General features: G+C 40.3%; 2 protein-coding genes across 8 annotated transcripts in view; one reads left to right on the forward strand and one right to left on the reverse strand.

Annotated features, from left to right (window-relative positions):
• terb1 (telomere repeat binding bouquet formation protein 1) overlaps nucleotides 1-7,697 on the reverse strand; it is a 9,044-nt gene extending 1,347 nt beyond the window's left edge. The window contains exons 1-19 of one of the 7 annotated variants that reach the window (XR_007144685.1): nucleotides 7,614-7,689; nucleotides 6,856-6,904; nucleotides 5,488-5,598; nucleotides 5,277-5,405; nucleotides 5,059-5,187; nucleotides 4,785-4,845; nucleotides 4,373-4,470; nucleotides 4,031-4,159; nucleotides 3,801-3,953; nucleotides 3,556-3,687; nucleotides 3,347-3,472; nucleotides 3,148-3,251; nucleotides 2,766-3,064; nucleotides 2,190-2,254; nucleotides 1,954-2,049; nucleotides 991-1,227; nucleotides 812-858; nucleotides 163-230; nucleotides 1-45 (exon numbers count right to left, since the gene is read on the reverse strand). The exon at nucleotides 1-45 is cut by the window's left edge and continues 28 nt beyond it. Coding sequence is in view for 6 of the 7 variants with exons in the window: in XM_027157578.2 (XP_027013379.1) it covers nucleotides 163-230; nucleotides 812-858; nucleotides 991-1,227; nucleotides 1,954-2,049; nucleotides 2,190-2,254; nucleotides 2,766-3,064; nucleotides 3,148-3,251; nucleotides 3,347-3,472; nucleotides 3,556-3,687; nucleotides 3,801-3,953; nucleotides 4,031-4,159; nucleotides 4,373-4,470; nucleotides 4,785-4,845; nucleotides 5,059-5,187; nucleotides 5,277-5,405; nucleotides 5,488-5,598; nucleotides 6,856-6,865 (1,994 nt within the window). In the remaining variant the exon portion in view is untranslated. Of the gene's footprint in view, nucleotides 46-162; nucleotides 231-811; nucleotides 859-990; nucleotides 1,228-1,953; nucleotides 2,050-2,189; nucleotides 2,255-2,765; nucleotides 3,065-3,147; nucleotides 3,252-3,346; nucleotides 3,473-3,555; nucleotides 3,688-3,800; nucleotides 3,954-4,030; nucleotides 4,160-4,372; nucleotides 4,471-4,784; nucleotides 4,846-5,058; nucleotides 5,188-5,276; nucleotides 5,406-5,487; nucleotides 5,599-6,855; nucleotides 6,905-7,116; nucleotides 7,137-7,542; nucleotides 7,582-7,613 lie in introns of those variants that run through there. The other 6 variants (XM_027157578.2, XM_027157575.2, XM_027157579.2 and 3 more) reach the window with 6 other exon arrangements.
• On the forward strand, nucleotides 7,667-10,296 carry pdp2 (putative pyruvate dehydrogenase phosphatase isoenzyme 2). Its single transcript, XM_027157582.2, has 2 exons — nucleotides 7,667-7,730; nucleotides 8,012-10,296. Exon 2 carries the CDS (start codon nucleotides 8,045-8,047, stop codon nucleotides 9,575-9,577), a length of 1,533 nt encoding a protein of 510 aa, XP_027013383.2. The 5' UTR covers nucleotides 7,667-7,730; nucleotides 8,012-8,044; the 3' UTR covers nucleotides 9,578-10,296.
• The last annotated feature ends 444 nt before the right edge of the window (nucleotides 10,297-10,740 follow it).

Raw genomic sequence — 10,740 nt, forward strand, 5'->3', positions numbered from 1 at the left:
AACCACACGTACAGTGAGACTAACACACACGGCCCAAGTTCTCATCTGTAAGGTGGAAATTTAGAAAACCTGAATGACTCACCTGGCTTCTAGAACACAAATAATACAGTTTATTTAATACACAAGTTGCACACACATATATTCTAATGAAATAAATCTTACACTCTGCCTTCCGTCATTGCCCCTTGGGTTTTGGAGTCTGGACACATGTCTGTTTTCCATGTCTGTGCCTAAAAAGGAGGAAGAGAAAGAAATTAGCACAGATAAGGTGGTGTAACAAAATAAAACAGAATGACCTTATGTATAATTAATAGGAGCACATGTTGAGTGTACAAAACTGCAGGTTTCTGCCTTATACACCCATGTTGTGCATAGCATGCAAGTGTTTTATGCGCAGGTTGTACACTTTATACCAGATAAGGGCAAACCACTCCTCAAATCATCATCATCATCATCATCATCATCATCATCATCATCATCATCATCATCATCATCAATGCCCCTTTCAGGTTAAAGCCCATAACATAACAATGATTTATTGAGGCACGCTTGAGATCCTGGGCCAGTCATTCCAGTTGAGTCCCATTTTCTTAATATCTGCCTCCAGGACATGACATCAGTAAAGTCAAGAAGCTATAAGTGTCATTTGAACCATATATACAGTAGCTCACACAGGACCATAGTGCTACATAAAACAACACAGTAGACTGAAAGTAAGTTTCAGCTCCACTCTACACTAAGCCAACTCACTGCTAACTTCACAGCTGGATAAATCATCAAAACATCTGTTCAAAAACAAAAAATAACTTAACTTGTCCTGTGTTTCATCCCATCGCTTCAGTGGAGTAAGATTTATCACTAAAGATCAGGATAAGAAAGAAGAAAGGAGCACACAGACAGCTCAAGTAAGAAATTTGCATATTAATATTTAAAGACAATAAATTACTGTCTGTCAAAATACAAAAAAATCTCCTTAAACTAGATTCTTACACCTCAAAGAGTCTCTGGGATTGGGCCTATTTGTGTGACCCTCTCTGACGTCTCTAACCCCAAAGTCACAGGTGTTATCATGACCACGTGTGTGAGAGACCCCATCGATATCCAGGCTTCTCTTCAGAAGATCCTCAGCTCTCTGTAGCACCAAGTGGAAGTCACACAGACTTTTACAGCTGCGCAGAACCCCAGCCACGGACCTGCTGTTCACCTCATCCACCCCGCTCACACACCCTGACAAAACACAAGACAGGCTTCATCTACACTAAATCACAAATACGCACAGAATGAAAATGGCAGAAATTCAAAAAGAATCATATAAATATTTATTTAGATTGTTTCATAATATTAAGGACTGAAACAACAGGAACTATGCAATAACTACACCCACAATAGGTATGTTCTGCTATACTGAGTGGACATCAACACATCACTGGTTTAAAGCTCTATGACTGGAAAGCTTTAAATAGATTCGTATCATCATAAGTGAAAGTGCTATAATTACAGAATAATTACATGCACTATAAGGCAAAATAACGTGCATCCGGATTATAACGTGTGGTTCTATACTTTGTATAGTGTATCTTTATAGTTTCCCTTAACTGGAACCATGAGGCCCAAACCTGTCCCAGCATGACAATGTCCCAGCATGACAATGTCCCAGCATGACAAAGCAAAATCAGGCAGGAAATGACATCATGAATCCAGTTTAAGGCAGAGAATAAGATTTGTGATACGTCAGTGTGATAAGAGGAACACATGTAATCCTATAAATATCCAAACCATAAAAACTATAACTATAAATAAATAAATTAATCGTTTCTCATACTTTCTCCACAGCTTGCTAAATTATGCACCTAACTCCCAGGACTTCACTAATACAACAGCAATGTTTTATCTACATTTTTTCATTTTCTGCTGCTCACTTATTGGTTTAAAACTAACAGTAAAAATACACACCTACACATCGTAGAATGCTGGATTTAGAGGCAGTTGGAGTGATGAGAATCCTCTCAACCTCACTATCCAAGAGCTCAGAGCACAAAGACAGCTCATCTGTTCAGGGAAAACAACACTGAGGATCAGTTTACTGACTCACAGAAACACTTCCCTAAGTTTCAGAGATCTTTTTTAATATATGAGGCTGATGATTTTTCAGATTGTGGCAGAGTTGATTTCTACAGACTGTCCCGTACCGTCAGAGTAAAAAGGGGCCTGCTGGTGTGTCCTCATGAGTGCAGGATGCTTGAAAATATCTGGCCTGCAACCCAACAAAAACAGAACAAAAATATATAAGAGCAGTGATAGAGCATGTGGAAACTTGTGAGAAAAACAGAAAAAAAACATAAAACACACAGTTACATAATTGTCATTAGTATCTGAGTTAAATATTACCCAAAAAAGTCTGTGAATGAAATACTACGGACTCCATTTCTGCCAGACATTATAAACATTTCTGATATGTGTCTATCACTTGGAATATTCTGTTCTGTATTTACACAGATCTTTGTTGCATTAGTAAATAATGTAAATAATCCATACTGATTTTAAATGTATTTAACTCAGAGGAAGGTCATGATGATGGAGTGTGTGCTGTAATATACTGAGAGGCATCTGGTCATGATGCATCTAAAATGTAGGTCAGTGTAAATATTGTAATTAAAATAATAAATTACGACAATAAAATATATGCAACGTCATTATATTTACTGAAATGACAGGTTACTCATGAAATAGCCAACTCTCAGGTACACACATGAATACGGTCCCACCTGCATGCAGGTCCGTCTCTTGGTAGTTTGGTGTGTGTGGCACTGTCAGGGATTTCATTTCCTGGGTCATCTTTACTTCTGCCTCTATTCAGATTTGTTTCATCTGTTTGACCTTTTTCCATTTCTTTCATCCCTCTGTTTAGTTGTGTGTAGTTGGGTTGAATGTCCTTCCTCCTTGACTCCACCTCATACACCTGGCTTTGACCTGTGGCCTTTCGCACTACCGAGTCCTCCCACAATTCCTCTCTGCTGTTTTTGGGCTGAGCTAAAATATTTTCTGCACCTTTTTCCAAATCATCCTGAGAAACTCACACACAACCACAAAATAACTTTCTCCGACATCATCAACAGTTGTCAATGTCGTACAATAACACACACAGACCCGCTGTCGTCTTTCTAGCTGCTGAATTCTCTGCTGGATTTCCCACGCTGACTGGCGATGTCTCTGTAGATCAGGCTCCACACTTGGACATGCTATAGATCCAGCTGAAGGACAGAGCAGAGACGGGAATAATGATTTTAAAAATAATGACAGAGCTAATACTAGAAATAATAATCTCTTAAACAGGAAACCACCTCACCAAGTTTTTTACATGTTTGCAAAACAAAGGTAGCTGCCTTTCTGACTTCTTCGTCATTTGCATCAGTCAACAGAGAGATCATCAGAGGCAATCCTCCACCATGCAACAACTGAGACTGGAGCTCCTCTACACACAGACAAGAAACAAAACATTTAGTTTGTTCAGTGTCCTTAGAAAAGACAATAGATGTTAGATGCACACACTCTGACCACATGCATCGGTGCAGTGCCCGAGTGTCAAGACCACGGCCAGCTGGTCTCGTGGGCCGAGGCTTGGGGTGGACAGCAACAGCAGAAGGTCTGGTACTAAATTAAGCTCAGACAGAACCGGAGCTAAAGCCTCTGAGAAATAAAGTCAAAAATACCAAAGTTATACTCCAGAACTTTTTAACATAATCTCTATCTGTAACTGTACAATGCATTGGAGGTAAAGTGTGAGCAGGTGTGTGTTTTACCGTTGTCAGTGATGCAGACAGACAGTGTTCTGGTAATTACTGTAGCGATCAAACAGGCTGCAGGATTCTCTGTGCACTTAGAAACCGCACTAGACAAAGTGTCTGAGAGTGTGAGCAGTCCTCCAACTGATGCAAAATACTCCTGTACACATGCTGGAAAATGCACACATTAGTATATCAGTGGGCACATACAGTATACAACATTAAATCATGCTCTACTGGTCACTCACAGTTATTAGCCACAGTCATGCCAATGAAAGAGCAGATGGGTTGAGCCAGCTCTGCCCTAAATGTGGATAGCTGCTGGAGCCAAACCTTCACCAGCGGCAACACACACATGCATGCACACTGGTTCTCCTCTGCACAAGAAATGGGCACAAAGAAATTGACTAAACCTTGACTGTGTACATCTGAACTGCAGAATTTTTAATTACATCATAATTGCATAGATAGATTTACATTACATCATAATTGCATTACAATAGATTCTCAAAGCCTAATACCATCTCATATCAGCTATTATTGAGATAAACACTGTTTCACCTATAGTTTATTAGGAAAAGCCTGTGTACCGTTTTGGGGGTTGTTGACACAGGCACAGAGAGCACTGGACACTGACGTCCACAGCGGCAGCAGCTCATTAGTTCCTTCAGCCGTGGGATAAGTGCTCCTGACAACACAGGGTGAGACACAACACACACTGATTACTGCATGAGTGTGTTTAGAAGGCATGTGTGTAACCAATCATCTTTCAAACTTGAAGGATATCTGTTCTCAAAATCACAGCATTAAATCCACTTTCCTACAGATATACACGCAATTTAGGCACAAAAACATTTTAATGCTTTATCATTTTTAATCAAAGAGACTTTTCTTCTAATTTAAACCCGTCTCTTCTGAATTTTGATTGATCGCAATCCCAAACAGAGGCTTTATTAAACACGAAAATTTGTATAAAATAAAAGCGGTGTCAAGTTTATGCACCTGAATAAGTTGAGCAGGATATCAATACACTTAGATGATTTAGCAAGGCTCTGTCCCTGTTCTAAAATAAAAACAAAAGTATATGTTCATGAATCAGAGTAATGTATGGAGACAGGCATGACATCAGCACTAATGAGGAATGGGGTCATTAATAGGTTATTAAATCATTGTGTCTGTTATCAAGCCTTTTTGTCCAGATTATGTTCAGCTTTCTAAATAATTCTTAAAGTGCCTTAAATTTTTTTCAGAATCTTGCATGTGAAGCAAATCTTACTGTTGTTGGAAACTAATACACAAAGCATGTACACTGAGACTCTCTTCAGTGTGAGGGACACTTCCTGTTCCATGCAGTCTGCCAAGCCACAGAACATCTCCTCTCTACACAGGCTCTGCTTACAGCTCTCTAAAAATCAGTCACAAAGCTCAGTGTTAGTGAGTGTAGGTCAGTGTCTTTAGGTCATTTTCCATCTTAATAAAATGTAAAACACACACCGTTAAACTCAGCCAGAGAGCTGAGCGTGAACAGAGCCGTCTCTTTAACCTCACAGTAATCGCTGGCTCTGGACAGGTTATAGATGAAGGTCACACCTCCAAACTCTCTGAGGAACTCCACATTCTGACCTGCTGACCAGAGAGGAACCAATGCTGGCCATGTGTGTGTTTGTGACTTATTGTGATTTTATGGCCTGCTTGTTAAACTGACTGTTTTGTTGGCAGATGGAGACGATGGTGAGCAGAGCTTGTTTCTGAGATGCTGGACATTTCATCTGGTACTTCAGACACTCAACTAATAGGTGCAGATCAGTCCTGATGGCTGTAAAGATTACAAAAAGTCATACAACTAAACTTGAGATACAGTGCAAAGAGGATAAGAAATGAGAGAAATACTTGTAAAACAAGTTAAATGCACTGATCTTGTCCAGGACATTGCATTCATGTGATTTCTAAATAATAATAATAATAATAATAATAATAATAATAATAAAAATAAATAAAGTTTGCATGTTCTCCCCGTGTCTCGGGGGTTTCCTCCGGGTACTCCGGTTTCCTCCCCCGGTCAAAAGACATGCATGGTAGGTTGATTGGCATCTCTGGAAAATTGTCCGTAGTGTGTGAGTGTGTGTGAGTGAATGAGAGTGTGTGTGTGCCCTGTGATGGGTTGGCACTCCGTCCAGGGTGTATCCTGCCTCGATGCCCGATGACGCCTGAGATAGGCACAGGCTCCCCGTGACCCGAGAAGTTCGGATAAAGCGGTAGAAGATGAGTGAGAGAGAGAGTGTTTCTCAAATTGGACACTTTTAAACCAAACAATGAGTAATTCTTACAGTTTTGCTTAAATATTCTATGGTGGCTCCAGCAGTGTTAATCAGAGGATCGGGGTTCAAACCCCAACACTGCCAAGCTGCCACTGTTGGGCCCCTAAGTAAGGCCCTTAACTCTCTCTGCTCCAGGGCTCTGTATCATGTCTGACCCTGTGTTCTGACCCCAACCTCCAAAAATTTAGGATATGAAGAAAGAATTTCACTGAACATTGATGTAGATTTGAAATAAAAAATAAAGTCTTATTTTTACTGATTCAGGTCTTTTAGTTCTGCTTAATGATTGTTCACTGTTTTGTCTCCTAATGAATTATTTGTTGTTTTTTATTATTGTTTTTCACTTTAACTGAAACTGGTTTGTAAAATCTTAATCTACCCTCCAACAAACCACTACAATAACCTACAATTAACTCCTTTACCTACCTGCATTACCTACATTAACTCCAATAACTACATTAACTCTTATAACTACAATAACTACAGTAACTACATTACCTCCTATAACTACATTAACTACATTAACTCTTATAACTACATTAACTCTTATAACTACAGTAACTACAGTAACTACATTACCTCCTATAACTACATTAACTCTTATAACTACAATAACTACAGTAACTACATTACCTCCTATAACTACATTAACTACATTAACTCCAATAACTACATTAACTCTTATAACTACAGTAACTACAGTAACTACATTACCTCCTATAACTACATTAAGTACATTTACTCCAATAACTTACCATTTAACATTGTGAACACAACCTGGTTTCTTCTTCTGTAATCAAGTAACTTCAGAAAACAAAATAATATAAAATTATTTTATATTTTTTAAGATTTTTAATCACAAATCAAAGTAAACTGAAAATTTATTAAATATTATATAAACTCAAAATCTGCCACAAATCTGAACATCTAAACCAGGGAGTTAAATATTTTTTATTAATATAAAGTACAGAAATAGCTGAGTTTATATAAACATTAATGCTAACTAGCTAATTTACCTCAGGATTCCCACTGAGTTTATATAAACCCTTATAGGAGTTTATACATTAATGCTAACTAGCTAATTTACCTCAGGATTCCCACTGAGTTTATATAAACCCTTATAGGAGTTTATACATTAATGCTAACTAGCTAATTTACCTCAGGATTCCCACTGAGTTTATATAAACCCTTATAGGAGTTTATACATTAATGCTAACTAGCTAATTTACCTCAGGATTCCCACTGAGTTTATATAAACCCTTATAGGAGTTTATACATTAATGCTAACTAGCTAATTTACCTCAGGATTCCCACTGAGTTTAGATACACCCTTATAGGAGTTTATACATTAATGCTAACTAGCTAATTTACCTCAGGATTCCCACTGAGTTTATATAAACCCTTATAGGAGTTTATACATTAATGCTAACTAGCTAATTTACCTCAGGATTCCCACTGAGTTTATATAAACCCTTATAGGAGTTTATACATTAATGCTAACTAGCTAATTTACCTCAGGATTCCCACCACTGTGATTGTTCAGCTAGATTTAATGGTTTTTAGAAAACACTACATTACCCAGAATGCTCGTGTAACCGTGAAGCGGAAGTAAACTGGTTTATTTTCTCAGGTCGTCATTATTATTGTCACTGTATATGAAGTTAATAACACAAACTAACTTATTGTGATCGGACTCACACTTACATACATTACAGGAGTCTTTGTGCTAACCGTTTATTTCTCTTTAACAGCTAAAATGTTAACACTTTTTTTCTTATTAAGATTTATATCTTTAATTGTGTATTTACGTGATATTATAAGTTATAAATAATTATAAAAAGTTATTTTTGATGTTTGTACAGTTTAAACGCTACAATCAGAAGGTTTATATGTTTATTAATAATCCCCCAGCTGTAGGTGCTTTAGACTCCGCCCACAGCGGCAATGACGTCATCCAGCATGGCGGCGCGTCTCCTGCTGCAGCTCGGCCGGTCGAGTCGTGCACGTTTGTCCGCTGGTGTTCCTCCTGCTGCCGGTGTGCAGCTCGTACAGACACGGGGGAGGAGATCAGACCGAGAACATGGACCTGAGCTGGAACTCCAGCTGAGCCGCCTGCATGTGGACGCGCTGCTGCGCACTAATGAGCAGTTTGTACGAGTTCCGGAGTTTGATGGACGCGGAGGTCTGAGTCCGGTGTTGAAGTTCGAAAGCAACCAGCTCGCTGCTAATTGTCCTCTAGAGGACCGGCGCAGCAGCGCCACCTGCCTGCGGACGCGGGGGCTGCTGTTTGGCGTGTTTGATGGTCACGGTGGTCACGCCAATGCTCAGGTGGTCAGTGAGCGTCTGCCTTATTATGTCGCTGTAGCGATGATGTCAGAGTCCAGCCTGGAGGATCTGGAGGCTTCCATGGAGATGTTGCGGCCAGTACCACCCATTCTGCAGTGGTACAGACACCACAATGACCACGTATACCGAGAGTCTGCTGCTCTTTACATCAATCACTTACGTGTTTTCTGGCAGGAGCTGCTCGCCAGCGAAGAGCACGGAGATGGAATGAACCCCAGCGACGCCCTCCGCTATGCTTTCCAGCGCCTAGACGCGGATCTTTCGCTGGAGGCTCAAGTCCCTCTGGCGAGTGATCTCATGCGGAACACGGCGGTACAGGCGGCTTTTGCAGGGTGCACGGCTTGTCTCGCTCATATAGGACCCAAAGGAATTTATGTAGCGAACGCTGGAGACTGTCGAGCCGTGCTCGGAGTTCAGGAAAGCGACGGGAGCTGGAGCGCGCTGCCTCTTTCACAGGACCACAACACAACCAACTCAGCTGAAGTGGAGCGAGTACTCTCTCAGCATCCATCTAGTGAGCGCCAGACGGTCATCATGGACGACAGGCTGCTCGGCGTGTTGATGCCCCTGCGAGCTTTTGGAGACGTTCGGTTTAAATGGAGTCGTGAGCTGCAGCAGAGTGTGTTAGAAAATGGAGGCTGTGACTCAGAGGCACTAAATATTTATCAATACACACCACCTAATTACCTCACGCCACCGTACCTTGAGGCCACACCTGAGGTCACTTATCACCGTCTGCGCCCTCAGGACCGCTTCCTGATCCTGGCGTCGGACGGGTTGTGGGATGAAATGGACAACGAGGAGGCGGTCCGGCTGGTGGCAGAACATTTAACCGGCTTCCACCTGCAGGCTCCTGTCTCGGTCAGCCAGCAAAAGTTCAGCCTGGGACAGATGCACCAGCTGCTGCTACAGCGCCAGGCTCGTGCCACGCCAGCACTCGACCTCAATGCAGCTACACATCTGATTCGCCACGCTCTCGGTACAAACGAGTATGGAGAGATGGACCAGGAGAGACTAGCAGCCATGTTGGCGCTCCCAGATGACCTGGCACGCATGTACCGTGATGACATCACCGTCACTGTGATCTATTTTAACTCTAGTCTCAACAAAACTTCACGGAACCCTTTGTGACGGGTCTCTATATAAAACTGACCTGTAATCAGCCCTCTATCTCTGACAAACCCTGAGGTGTTCAGTCCGGTGTTCGATGGATGAAGTTTAAATATATAATTAAAAGTTGGATGTAGAAACAAGTTTTAATATTTATATTGTTCTGAAGATCAACATTTGTGACAATGGAGTTTCACAAGCCTGTGTGCAGAGATTATTGTCTTTATACTTTTACATTTTCTGATAAAAAATAAAGAAATGAAATCTGTTCTTAACTGTAAGTGAACCTCGTCACCTGGTTTACGAGTGTCCGCTTGTATATAAGCAGTAGCTCAAACCTGTAAAGATGCTTTTTTTAAGACAATGTGACTTATCTAATCTCGGCTACACAAAAACTACAAAAATATGGACTCCTAATGTTGATATATTGTGAGTTCTGTATCATTAGTGATGTAAAACTGATCATCAGCAGGTGTGGAGCCACGCGGTAGCTTTTTATCTGTTTCGTTTTATTCCAAATGAATCCAAATAATTCCTTATTGCACATGGACATTAAAGCCAATCTTTCTTTCATGCAGTTTCCTGTTGTGAACAAATGAGTTTGGATTTTGTGCCGATTAACATTTATTTCTTTTTAAAAAACCTTCCTTATGTTGTGCCTTACGTTGTGCTTCACCAGTGGAAACGAAGCTGAATAAACCTGATCTTAAATAAATCTTATTAAGAACTGTTCACACTCACAACCTGTTCCTCTAATTCTCTAAATGTGCTTTAGTTAATTGCTCAGTTATATTCCTTATAATCATGTTTGTGTCTTCAACATTTCCTTGTTTTTTATTCTGTTATTTCTGCTGGATCTGTTGCTGCTCACCAGAAGTTCACTGTGTAAGACCCTGGACCTGTGTGTTCAGGAGTGTGTACTGGTTATGTGGTGCTCATTAGATACGGCTCATGGTTATTATCCAGTTATTACCCAGTGTGTAGTTATTAACTTGCTCATGTTTGATGTGAAGTCAGTTCTGTTTGTTTTGCATTTACTTAAGTTCATCTGCCATGATGCATGAAGGCAGGAAGAATTAAATAATTATTCTACAATTATATATATATATATATGCAAAGGTATTTCATTGTACAGGACAAAAGAGAGATTTCCATGTTGTAATCCAAGTCGTGAACCTTCTCTG

This window comes from Tachysurus fulvidraco, chromosome 13 (assembly GCF_022655615.1).
Source record: "Tachysurus fulvidraco isolate hzauxx_2018 chromosome 13, HZAU_PFXX_2.0, whole genome shotgun sequence".
In the NCBI taxonomy this organism is placed as follows: Eukaryota; Metazoa; Chordata; class Actinopteri; order Siluriformes; family Bagridae; genus Tachysurus; species Tachysurus fulvidraco.

Excerpts from the sequence above, each read along its gene's own strand:
- pdp2 (XM_027157582.2), top strand. The coding sequence starts at position 8,045 with ATGACGTCATCCAGCATGGCGGCGCGTCTCCTGCTGCAGCTCGGCCGG.